This window comes from Pseudorca crassidens, chromosome 2, assembly GCF_039906515.1.
Source record: "Pseudorca crassidens isolate mPseCra1 chromosome 2, mPseCra1.hap1, whole genome shotgun sequence".
In the NCBI taxonomy this organism is placed as follows: domain Eukaryota; kingdom Metazoa; phylum Chordata; class Mammalia; order Artiodactyla; family Delphinidae; genus Pseudorca; species Pseudorca crassidens.
Genome location: NC_090297.1, coordinates 131,752,968 through 131,766,087, shown reverse-complemented (window position 1 = coordinate 131,766,087; position 13,120 = coordinate 131,752,968). Strand labels below are relative to the sequence as shown.

Here is a 13,120-nt window from a genome sequence, read left to right as displayed (position 1 = left end):
AAGCTATAGAGAATAATTGAAAAAACCACCTTATATCCTCTGCCCAGCTTTATCAAATCATAACACTTTGTTTTATCTGCTTCCAGAGTCTGTCACTAGAGATTCAATTAATGTCCCTTGTATATGTCCCTCCAACATCATTCTCCTTCCATCCTCCCTATTAATAACAACTATTCTGAATTTTAAAATTATTATTTCTATACATTTGTATATAATTGTAACTATAGTTGTTATACTATTAGCAAGCCACTTCTCAGATGAATCAATTGTGAAAACTAAAGGCCAAAGATTTGTTTTAAACTTTTCAAAAAGAAAAAGTTCATGAGAAAACCAGTTTAAAGATTTCCTCTTGGTTGGACTGTTTTAAAATTTTTTAAAAAACAAGGGAAAAAAGAGAAGAAAGGAAGAACAAAGGGAGAGCAGAGGTGGGAAAGGAGAAGATGGGGTGGGGGAGAAAGGAGTGGGGAGAAGGAGAGGGAGAGAGAGAGAGAGAGAGAAGGGAGGGAGGAAAGAGGGAAAGAAAACCAGTTAAGGGTTATTAGGATGGTCATAGGGCTGTATGAAGGCTGTTGCCTGGTTAAATGTGTTGTTAAAGGTCACAAGACTGATGGTTAGCCAACATTAAGGTCTAATACAAAATTGCTCAATTGTTTTTTATCAGGAATAGTTACTTGACAGAATGGGCTACTAATCACATCAGATCACAAAGTTCTGCTCCTTGCCCAGGTTTGTGATGATCTCCTTATTACCATATATGTATGCAGCCCTAAATAAGATACAGCACTATTTTGCATATTTATTTGGACCATAGTACATTACCCTGCAATATACTTTGTGGTTATTCTTCCCCCATCCTCCAAGACACTCTTGTCTACTCTTCTCTAGAGAAGAGGGAATTGATGCCTGAGACTTACTCAAGCAGAGAGGGAACAATGCCACGTTTTAAACAGATGAAAAAGAAGATTTTTTCATGACTCATGTCTGAGGAATTTGTTCTCCCGTGATGTGTGGCAAGTGTCATTGGAGCTGTTACACACAATTGCACCCATCAAGAGGACACTCGGGGTGGGGGGAGGGGGAGGATTAGGAGATGAGGGGACAGACTGGAGGGTGAGACCAGATAGTGGGAAACTGTGGCTATTATCTTCTTTTTTTCCTCCTGCTTTTCTCTTCCTCTTAAAACATTTTGGTTATATTTAAGGAATTATTAATCCTTTGGGGACCAACTTGGGAAAACAAAGTCAGAAATTATAAGGTTTGTTTTGACTGAGCAATTCTGTTGAAGAGCTGGGGAGTTGAGAGAGGGATTCCATGCAGTGTTGAGAACTTTGCAGACCTAACGTGTGTAGCCACAGGAAAATCTCATTAATTTGGACCTCACTAATTCCTAATTAGGATATACTAAAAAAAAAAAGGAAAAAAGGATTATGCAATCTGGGAAAACTGAATTTATGAAGCAGACTAATAAGGAAATGAGATGTTATGATGGATACTTTTGTATTTCAGAAAGAAACATTTTCAAATACAGTTTAGAAAAACTCGTTTACATGCAAACAACTGCCTTATTATGTGCAAAAAAAAAAAAATCTCTCCATGAAATCTGGTTCTCAAAAGACCACTTCTTTATAAGGTAAGTCAAAATGTCAATTTTCCTATTTTAAACAGGAAAGTCGCAAGATATAATAAAACATTCTCTAGACACAGTGGTTAAGGACAATAATAAAAAATCAACCTTACATAGGCTTTCTGGAAAAATCCAAAGGTTTGCCATGAGAAATGGCTCTGTGGAGGTGGGAGGCACTGTCTTCTTCGAGCTCTTTGGTTTCACACAGCAACCTCGCTCTGAGCAATGGGTGAAATGAATCATGCATTGAGGAGGACATAATTCCTACCCCCAAGACTCTTACAGTTTGGTGTCAGAATGACAGAAAAAAGGAAGAAAAGTGGAAAATGAAGAAGAGGAAAAGCAGGGATAAGAAAAACACTAAATGCTCTCAGCGGAAGTCCATGGGGAGCTCTTCCTACACCCTCAGCTCAGACCCTCTAGATATGAGCAATGGTACTGATTGGGCAGTTGGCTGTCTCCTGTCTGTCCCAGCTGCCAGTTTCCACTGCTCAGTCACCCTGACTAGCAGGGATTTATTTGACAGCCAAGAAGCCCTTTTGTTTGGCATCCTCTCTTTTGCAGGGGTATGTCTCTACTGATGCCATCACCATAGAAAGGTCTAAATCCCTGGGTGCAGTAGGTGAAGGAGGAAAACGCCATTACAACAACAAAGGCCCAGAAAGTCCATTTGGGAATTTCAAATCCTTACTTCATGTTTCCTACAGCCAGCATGCTCTTGAAACATTTAGAAATAATAGTATACATTCATCCTTACTCTCTTCTCAGTCTCATAACCAGAGCCGTTAGAAATTGCTTCTTCAGTCAGAGGTGTCCAATAGGAAGCACTGAATGGCCATTAATTGTCTTCCCAGCCCCATGTGCAAAAGGCACAGAAAAAACAAATGACCTACACACCTCTATCTACACACACTAACAAGCAAAGCGAAAAACTTATAGAACAATATTTTTCTTTCTTACAGATAGCAGGTGATATCTTTTCAGAGAGGCTGGAAATTTCCAAAGGTAAGATTTGTACTAAGTGAACTTAAATTCCATTTTTACATAATTCAGAACTATGTGCTAGAAACTGTGCAAGACATTGCAAAAGTGTTATTTTGAATTTTTATAGCAACACTTCAAGATAGATAATACCATCCTCATTCTTGCTGATGAGCAGACAGAGGCTCCAACGGGTAAGTCATATAGTATTTGAACCCAGGAGGACCTCACTCTTCTTTTGACAATTGCCACTTTGAGTTGTTTTTCATCAAAACCCCAGACTACCTAAATCCTCAGAAATTCTTCCTTTAATGGAAAGTATATTCTTCTAGGAGTCACGTATCATGTTCAGGAATAAAAACCAGTAGAACCCCCAGAGACAGGCACATAAATGTTATAGGAACCTAAAACGTATACTTGATCGTTCTTTAAAAACAAACTCTTTCACAACAAGGAAAAGCAGTATTATAGGGAAATATCGCTCTCAATTATTTTTGTTAGACTTCACGGGGAGGGAAGGGACATGTGGGAATGAGTAGGTTCTCATAGTTAGGGCAAGTGACTTGTTTTCTATTTGATAGGCAAACTAACCTAAACATACACCAGGGGGAAAAAAGACTACAGCCAACAGGGTGATTCAGGGGAAATGACTGAACTTGGAGTCAGAAAAGTTGGCTGCACTGCTCTCTCCATTTCTTGAAAGCTGTGCAACCTTGAACAGATAACCCGACAACATCTAATTTGTCAGTAAAATAAGGATAATAAAATCTTCCTTTCTTAGTTTATTGGTTTGTGAGAAGATTCAAATGAAATTTTAAATTTCCAAAATATATATATTATGTATATATACACAACTTTGAAAGCAATAAAGCGTTATCCAAATGTAAGATATCATTTTTATTACAAAGAATGAAGTCATTGGAAGCAGACTAGAGAAAATGATGCAATTTAATCCATTGCTCTGTAGTCTTGCCAGATACCAGGTATTTGAAGTATGGGAGATAGCAAGGGTTTACATGAAATAGGAGATCATCATTTACTAAACAAATGAGCCAGGCTCCAAATAGGTGTACTTGTACTTAAAATATTTATGTTGCCAGTATTTTAATAGCAGTGTTTCGCAAAGCATTACAGTGGAATTACCTGGGGTGCTTGTTAAAAAATGCACACCCCAAGGCATTGGCAGTCTCTCTAAAGGGGGGAACCCAAGTCTGCTCCCTTTACAAACTGCCCAAGTGATTCTGAGGAACACCAAAACTTAAGATTGAGTACAATATGGAACATCCTTCAAGATAAATCAATGTAAGTTACAAGGTTTTTACTCGAAAAAGACTTTCATTTAATACAACTGTTTTGGTGTATAAGGCATTTCTCCTTTTTTGTGAGGACAAGCTTAGATTTCCCGCCCCTCAAGAGCCACTGAGTGCCACAAAATGGGACCATCTATGGTTGGGGCATAATCTCATCTCTGAGGACCTGGGTACATAAGGGCAATAACCTCATCATTATTTCCTTTGCTTCCACTGACTTCTTTTTCTTGACTAGACCATAGTCATGATAAATGCAGTGATACAAATGATAACATTTGGTGTTTAGTTTAAGAAGAAAATAAATTCTGCGTTTTCTTTCTGGGGTGGGCAACTTGAAATTGACAAGGACATAATTATACATAGCAGTATGAAGTTGCAGCAAGTGCTCCCAGTTTGAGGAGAAAATATATATTTACTTTCAAAGTAGAAAATGATGCTATAAAAATTTCTTTGCTTACTCAACCAACATTCATAAGACACCTACAATTTGCCCAGCATGAAAAAGGAACTAGGAATGTAAACATGAACAAAATGCTATGGAATAGAGGTAAATAAATAATAATGACTCCCCCGAAGGATGGTTGAGAAAGGGGAGGTTTTAATAAAATAGAAGATATTGTTTTTCAGTTTGGAAATAGTCAAGTCTCTGTTATTGGTATCCCTGCTGTCTTCAAGAAGAAAAGTGAACTGCTCTTCTCTGAATGTCCCATTTGGAAAGCAGGGGTCGGAGACCCCCCATCACCGGAAGGCCTGCACTCTGGCCTGACAAACCCTGCATGCATCGATTGTGCCCATGGGACGTCTTGTTGGGTAGATGCTGAAGTGATCGTAGAAGGGTTCCTGAAGCAGTTCATTTCTCAAGTGGGACAAATGGATTGTAAACATCCCAAGACTTTCCCCCTTTAGCTGCTTATAGAGAAAGAGAAGTCTTTCATCATAAGAAGTTGAGTTCAAGCGACTGACAGAAAGGGTCTAGACCATCTGGCACTCCGTGAACATGAGGCAGAAGTTCTTTCTCCAGGTACTGTAATTCCAGCTAAACCTTCACAACAGACTGTGGGAAATGGGACAGGAAGTCTAGAAAGGCTGGGATGGGAGAACCAGACAAGGTGTTTTTCTGGTTTTCTCCTTCCTGCTCCATACGGTCTTCCCAGCGCCTTCCCACTCGCGGTGGGCCCCCTCTTGCATAGAGTTCTCATTGGGTTCAACATCCTAAGAGGGGTTGCCATGCCCTACAGGATCTCGTCCACCTGCCGCTGCCCTATCTCATCCTTCTACCTCCCATCTCCCCTCTCCCTCACCACCGCAATACCCTGGTTTCAGACGCACAGAATTTCTTACCACTCCTTATCCTCTAGAATTTTCCCCTCGATCATAGTTTAAGACCCAGAGGAAAAGCTTCCTGGTCTGTTGATCCTCCCCCAACTCCCCAAAGCTCCTGAGCAGAAGAATTAGATGCTTCCTCTTGGGTGTTCCCACAGCTCTTCTACCACAAGCAAGCCATTTCCCATGTTGCATTATTATAAATGTTTGTTTTCATGGGCATATTATAAGTCTTGTAAACAGAAGGACTCTCATTTTTTTCCTTTTCATATTCCCAGCATTTAGCACAGTGCCAGGGCACATAGTAAGCCCCAATAAGTGTTTGCTGAGTGAGTGACTGACTGAATTAATAGGGTCACGCTACTCCCATCCCCCACCCCAAAGCATACTTAGAGTATTTGTTCCTGATCCTCCTGCTTTAACACACATCCCTGCCAATAAGACAGCACAATTAGCCTGTGAGAGAAAAGGAGCAATCTGAGAATGATTTCTGAATGAAATGTAGTATCTCTCTAGCGTCCATCTCTTGGTGACTCTGTGGGAATAGCCTTCCAAGGTTTTTGTTTATTAGACAGTCTAATAAAGCAACAAAGCGCTCAGGCTTTCTGATATCCCCACCCTCCCATTCTAAGAAGAACTAACTTCCTGACTACAAGGTCATCTCCATTCATACTTGTATAGCCTTTTCTTTCTCTTTTTCATTTACTCATTTCACAAATATTTATTGAACACTTATTACATACCAGTTAGTGTTCTAGGATCTGGGGATATAGTAGTGAACAATAATCCCTCATTGACCTTTTTATTCTAGTGGTGGAAAGAGACTTATGAATACATAAGATAAATGAGTAAAATATATAATGTGCATGGTCATGGTAAGTCCTAAGGAGAAAAACATAAAAGAGGGAAGGGAAACAAAGTTTTAGGGGAGTTAAAATTTTAGACAGAGTAGTCAAAGGAGGCCTTCCTGACATTTGAGTAAAATTCTGAAGGAAGCAAAGGAGCAAGACATGAAGACACCCAGGAGAAGAGCATTCTAGGCAGAGGGAGCCACGGGGCAAAAGTCCTGAGGTGGGAGTGTGCCTGTTCAAGAATTAGCCAGGAGCCACTGTGGCAAGATTAGAGTAAGCCAAGGAAAGCATATGGGAGAGAAAGTCAGGAAGGTAAAGGTGGTCAAAGGAGGCCATGGAACTGAGAACCCAGGATCCAGTGTGTGCGTGTTGAAATCAGTAAGAGTTATGCCACGAATATCAGGTAAAGTGACTGTGAGCCAGGAGCTAAAGTGGTTAAAAAATCAGGGAAGGGAGTGAACTGAGGGTCAGAAGATGACAGCTGCACTGAGGGTGGTGAGTGCTTTATTCTGTTGGCATTAGATTCAAATGTGGGTGATTTCGGGGAGGAGGCAGGGAGAAGAGTTTGGAAGTGGCATTGAGGAGACAGGAGGACATCTGCTCCTCTCCCAGGCCTGGAGACAGGAGGGGTGTGAGAGAGAAAGTAGGAACCAGTGGACCCTGCAGGGAGGCAGAATCCTCAGGGTTTCAAATGAGGATGAAAACGAATGGAAAGCTCAGAGATGTGATGGATCTCGCTCATGACTGACTTTGAGTATCAGAGGGTCCAGAGAGGATCTGGGGGTTTAGAGAGAGTGGGAAATGGAGGCAGGAAAGGTAACTTTCCTTAGTTCCTCTAGTCATTCTCTCCCTGTTTTCAGTTTTATTTTCATCTTTTCTAATTTATCTTCCTATTTTTTTTATTAGTGGTAATTTTCTCTTTCAATTTCCTTCCTGTATTATCATTCTTTATGTCTCTGAGTCTTCCTTCTATATTATCTTTTAAACTTTCCTTTGGATATTGGTCATCTTTTTTCTCAAGCGTTTCTCTTTTTTCTTCTTGATTTTCAATCCTTCTCTCTAGGAATGATCCATGCTGTTGTTTGCTCTAAGGATGCTTTGAAAGCCTCTGAAATTACTCCAGGGAATGTGCTGCCGGTTGAGAACTGTTCAGCAGTCTTACATCCTCGGCACATAAAAATGATCCTTTCCTCACCTGGACTTTGACAGGTTCCATCCAGTGCTCCAGAGTGTCAGCAGTGACGTTCTCAGGAAGGATTACAGGATCGCTAGGGGGGATTATACACGACGGGGAACACACTGCACCTGAAGGAACAGAAATTTACAAAAGAGACTTGAACTTCCCACATCTCAGTCTTTTACATCTTGGAATCATTAGCTTTGATTTTTCTTTTTTATTTATTTATTTTTTTCTTTTCTGCTCACTTCTTTTCTAAATAAATAAATAAATAAATAAATAAATTTGTTTATATATTTGGCTGTGCTGGGTCTTCGTTGCTGCACACGGGCTTTCTCTAGTTGCGGCGAGCGGGGGCTACTCTTCATTGTGGTGCTCAGGCTTCTCATTGCGGTGGTTTCTCTTGCTGTGGAGCACGGGCTCTAGGCGTGTGGGCTTCAGCAGTTGTGGCTCGTGGGCTCTAGAGCGCAGGCTCAGTAGTTGTGGCGCACGGGCTTTGTTGCTCCGCGGCATGTGGGATCTTCCCAGACCAGGGCTCGAACCCATGTCCCCTGCATTGGCAGGCGGATTCTTAACCACTGTGCCACCAGGGAAGTACAAAAACAATTGCTTTCTACGTTGTAGGTCACCTCATTAACATGGTCATAGGCAGGGTCGATACTCATCTACTGTGTACCTGTAGGGATATTCCTACACTAACTACTAAAAAGAGCCACTTCCGCAAGTTAACTCCCTTGGCCCAAGTGCCCTTTCTCCTTCTAGTCCAATATACCCCCTCCTCTGGAATCCCTGAATCTCTGTATGACTTAGCAATAAAAGCTTTAATTCCTGGTCTCATAGACCTCCAGTACCCTACTCCAGGACTCTGGCCAGCCAAAGTCTACCCGGATTTGTTGATGCCTTTTAAGTACTTTTAATACCATTTCTGCTCATATAATTTCCTGGAAGCTTATGATTGCAACATCTACTACCTAAGAACTTTACTAGCTGGGGAAGAAATGGCCCAGAAATCATGAAGGTGGATTTATAATGCCCGCTAGACTGAAGGTCATTACACAGGCAGCCAAGAAACCTATGTGATTAAAAGAGGAAACAAGGGGAAATCAGAAGCAGAGATTTTGGTCATGTGTTGGCCTTTTAAAGAAAAATCTTGCTTTATTTCTTTGTATGTGGCGTCTTAAGTATCTTCTAAAATTCTATTCAAAGAAGGCAGACTCTCAGGGTTCTCTATTTCCTCATCTAAAGATTTTGATGATCTCCAAGTTTCTTTTCAGCTCACACTTATTGTTTATAAGTTTTATTATAATGTTTTTTGCTGACTTGTATAATAACTCAAAGAGTTACATGACTCTTAAGGACTATATATACGTGTGTGTGTGACATATTAATGTAAAAATTAGAGGGTGGGGAGATAAGAATTTTCTCACGAGACACCACACAAGAGGCATGGTCTCAGCATTCCGCTACTCCTTGCCTGACCTTAAGACTTCTCAGTGCAAAGAGCAACTTGAAGATGGTGAAGAACGTTCTCAGAAACTAACAAGCTTTCTCATTAACTCAAATGATACCTACTGGCATTACAAACGTTAGAATGACTTGGAAAATTACTCCTTGCTTGTACAATTCAAAACGTCGGGTTAATCTCACAAAGTTTTCCACAAACAGCATCCCTTTTCTATGATGCTTAAGTCCAGCCAGAGCAAATTTAAGTCAACTTGACTTTCAATCGGCCCTGGCCACAGAGACTTTTAATTTCAATGACTGCTTTAAGAAGTTACCCCTAGGTTCTGGAGCCTAATCCCCTGTACAGAAGGAATGGCTGCTGAGCCAGGCAAGCTAGGCAATTTCAAATTGTTCCTTGCAGGAACTCTCTGCTCCAGTAACGACAGCAGAGAGAATGGAGGAGGCGCCCAGCACATGCGTGGTGTGCGCCTACACACTTCCACCTTTCCTCTTAGAACTACTACTCCTGCCACAAATCAATCCACTTTTCAGCCTGCTGTGAAATGGGTAACGTGACCAGACACTATGCAAATGGTTCAGCAGCGGCAACAACATTACACATGAGTGGAGGAATAAAAAAAAAATAAATTTGTCATAAATTTCATTTTTACTGAAGCAGCTAAGAGTCAACTTGAATTTCTATCCACTCCTCAGGGAGAACAATGGATCTGATTCAAGATCCAGCCAGTCCTAGTTAAGGATTACTTGGGAGCAGAAGTCAGCATCCCTTCCCAAACATACCAATCCTGTATCCCTGTTCACACTTGTACTCCACGAAATTCAGCTCCGAGGTGGGTGGTGGGCATTCCCCTTGCAGGTTCTCACATAACTTGAACTCCTCGGTCCACAGTCCCTCCTTCGTGCAGAGGATGGGATGCTAGAATATCAAAAGTTAAACATATGTACCTTATTGTTTTACTAACTTCTTTTAGAGTGGGGGAAAAGGTGGTCTGATTATAAATGGTAGTGTTCTCCAACTTCTAGAACCTGGACTAAAAGACAATATTGAGATAATAAACCATGTTGTTTCTGACCACCGCCTCCCCCCGCCTCCGCAAACAAAGTCAAGACAAGTTTTTGCTGTTTTGATGTGAAGGAATCATGAACAATTTTGTATTAATAAAATTCATTAACAATGTGTTTTCCTTTGGATGTAAGGATATGGTGAGCTATCAACAGTAGCCCATGTATTCTGAGATAAGTTTTTGGAATTTTTTTCCCCAATGGTGTTGTTTTGCATTGATCCATTCATACTATCCCACAGATGCTGCTTGTGGCAAATGTCAGATTTTTTTCAATATGAGTTTGAGCCCGTAAAACTAATTCATAATTTTTCTGGAGGTGCTTTTTGCCTTTCTGCTTGAATGGAGACATCATAGATGCTTTTGATCTCACCGAAGTTCTAGTCCCTTTCTCCACATGTATGCTGGTTTGTGTAACTCTTGGCTTCACATCCCCAGCAATCACAAAGTATACTATAGGCAAACACAGAGAGTAGCACTAACTCACAAACCCCAAGAAAGTGCGATTTTAGAATTACAATAACTCTCCCTTCATCTGGCCAACTCCTTGACTCCTTAAACAATCAGTGCAAACAGATGTGTTGATTTCTAAGGGGTCTCATTTCATGGAGTATTCTTTTCAAATCTGTCCTGCAGTGTTTACCTTGGAGTACTGGACACTGAGATAAAGGCATGTTCCAGGAGAGCAGTCAAGGTCATTGATCTTTGCCTAGGAAGTCTGCTTAACTTCCTGTCTCGTGTATGTGTGTGGTACTTGAAAAGATTCTAAAATAAAATTGATTTTAGTCACATAACCGTGATAAGACTGTGGTTGTTGCTTGAGACCTCTCACGCCAAAATCCTAGGGAGAATAATAGTCAAACAGCGCGTTCGGCTTTGCCTTTGCTGAGGAATTCGTGTTTCTGTTCAGGACTCTGTTCTATTAAAAAAGTGTAATACCAGCATTTCTAGCCAAGTTAGATCAGAGGAAATCACATTGCCAAATCAGAATCCCAGCATTTTTGCAATTTACCCAGGTACCCAACCCATCAGGTTGTTCTTCTTATCCAAGAGGAAGTTCTGAAGTCAGGAGAGAATATTCCAAAAACGTGGCCTCTTCTGAATTCCCTATCAAATAATATCAACACCCCTGGTTAGAATCCCAGCTTGGTAAGGCCCTGCCTGTTGCAATTCATTTAGATCATTTCTACGGAACATTCTTGGATTGGTCACCAAGACTAGAGCACAACCTGATCCAAAATAAAGTTCAAGTCATCCTTACCCTTTTACTTTCCTCGTTACAGTTGAGCACACACTGGCTGTTGAGCTCAAAGCCATTGGTGCATTCATACATGCCTTCAAAGACAGGAGATGGGGGCTCACACACCACTGGGACGCAGCTGCCTTGCTCCCAGATTCCATCTTCCAGGCACTGGATCTTCAGGAACTTGCTGATAAGACATAAAGCAACATAGCCCATCAAAATCCCTCAAGGAGGTTATGGGAGAAGACTGGACCCTCAGTAACATGGGCTAAATAGACAGGGGCAGTTGGGTCTCGTTAGCCAAATGTCATACCTCTCTAGTCTAATTTCTAAGTCATGGAAGTAAAAATAGTAATGTGCACATAATAGCAGTGATCACGTTAGCTGTTATATAGTAATATTTTGTATATTACTCTCCAGAGAGTTTTTATAACTATCAGAGCAGCATCTAGACTTTTTCAGTTGGGTTTTCATGAAGCTCTTCATCTTGGAGCAGTCTCACACCCAAGTGCACTTGGAAAATACCTGGCAGGATGGAGTACAGAAATGATTATCACACACTCAGGGGACTAAACGGAAGTCATTTGAGGATCGTCAGTGTTAATATGGTAATGTAATCAGTGAAGCTGCCAATATTTATTGGTTCTCCAAAGAGGGGAGAAGATACAGCAGTAGGGGTCTTCTTAAAACAGAGGCTCTTACCCTGAACTTCAGAAGAGCAAGAGCCTCACTGGAAATTACTATGGCCATTTTGTTTGCTTACAAGTCCATTTTTTTCTTGGAAAGCATTCATAGCTTTCGTGAGATTCTCTGAGTAGACATGACTCCACAGTGTCCTGGAAGAACTGCCCTTCCTTCGCATGCACAGATGTGGCCTCCAACCAAAGAGACTGCATTTGTGGTGGACAGTAGTCAACAGAATTAGGTTTTGCTGCTGCAAACTCCATCCCATTCCCCTTCTAACTCACTGCCAAACTGAAGGTGCTGTCCATTTTGCTGTTTTAATGCATCCACTTCTGATTCAGAACATAAGATAAGCTTGTGATTCTAAAACAGAAATAATCCCTTGACCCCTGATTCAACCACATGGTGGCCTTAAATTTTTATTTTCCAGTATCACGATGTTCTTTTTAAATTTAAATATGCCCACCATCTACACACGTTTGATGGACTATCATACTTTTATGCAATGACCCCTGCATGCTTCTCCAGTATTCTAATATTATACTAGTACAACATTTATCACATTATTTTATACAGGTGTACATGTCTGCCTTTCCCACTAGGTTGGAAGCTGCCTGAAGGCAAGGACTGTGTTTTATTCTTGCTTTTAATTCCCAAGAACTAAAAAAAAATCTGTCTTATATTAGCCACTAATCAAATATTTGCCAAATTGAATTATTTAACCGCAATTCACAGTGTGTTAGGCACACTGCATAGCACATTATATATTTTAACAAAGTGAACCATCAGTTTCCCTAATGAAGTAGCATTATCATTCCCATTTTATAGATAAACATACTCAGAGACGTTAAATAATTTGACCAAGATCCTACAGCACAGAATGCAGCTGATTTCAAAAAATTTAAATAAGTTTTAATAGTTTAACATATTTTAACAATATCCACTTAGATGTTCGTGAAGGAGTATTTAACTTATTATTAAATAGTTATTTAGATTCATACCTTTATTCCCAGTAATATTTTAGGATAGAAATCTGATTTTATGACTGGAATTCTTTAGCATCATAGTTTATGTGGACATATATCTACTATCTGTTAATAATAAATACTATTTTTGAGCTGTATTTCAGGTGTTTGGAAAGACACCTACATACATTATTTCACTGAATCCCCCAAACAGCATTTAGAGGTAAATATTATTATCCACATTTCGGAGAAGGAAACTGAGCCTGAGAGATTTAAAGCTAGCTCAAAGATCCACAGTAAAAGCTGCAGAGAGGACCTGGACCCAGGTCATCCTGATGCCAAAGCCTTTGGTCCTTCCTGGGTCAGGTTCAGCTGCACCTCTTATGCTATACAATCCACTTTCAATATCAGTAATGTCTCTATCGAACTGAACAGCC

At 40.5% G+C, this 13,120-nt stretch overlaps 1 protein-coding gene across 3 annotated transcripts in view; it reads right to left on the bottom strand.

Annotated features, from left to right (window-relative positions):
* PAPPA2 (pappalysin 2) overlaps positions 1-13,120 on the bottom strand; it is a 488,087-nt gene that overhangs the window by 41,775 nt on the left and 433,192 nt on the right. For all 3 annotated transcript variants that reach the window (XM_067728728.1, XM_067728730.1, XM_067728729.1), the window contains 3 exons: positions 11,053-11,221; positions 9,511-9,646; positions 7,285-7,394 (listed from right to left, as the gene is read on the bottom strand). In XM_067728728.1, coding sequence (XP_067584829.1) covers positions 7,285-7,394; positions 9,511-9,646; positions 11,053-11,221 — 415 coding nt within the window. The remainder of the gene's footprint in view (positions 1-7,284; positions 7,395-9,510; positions 9,647-11,052; positions 11,222-13,120) is intronic.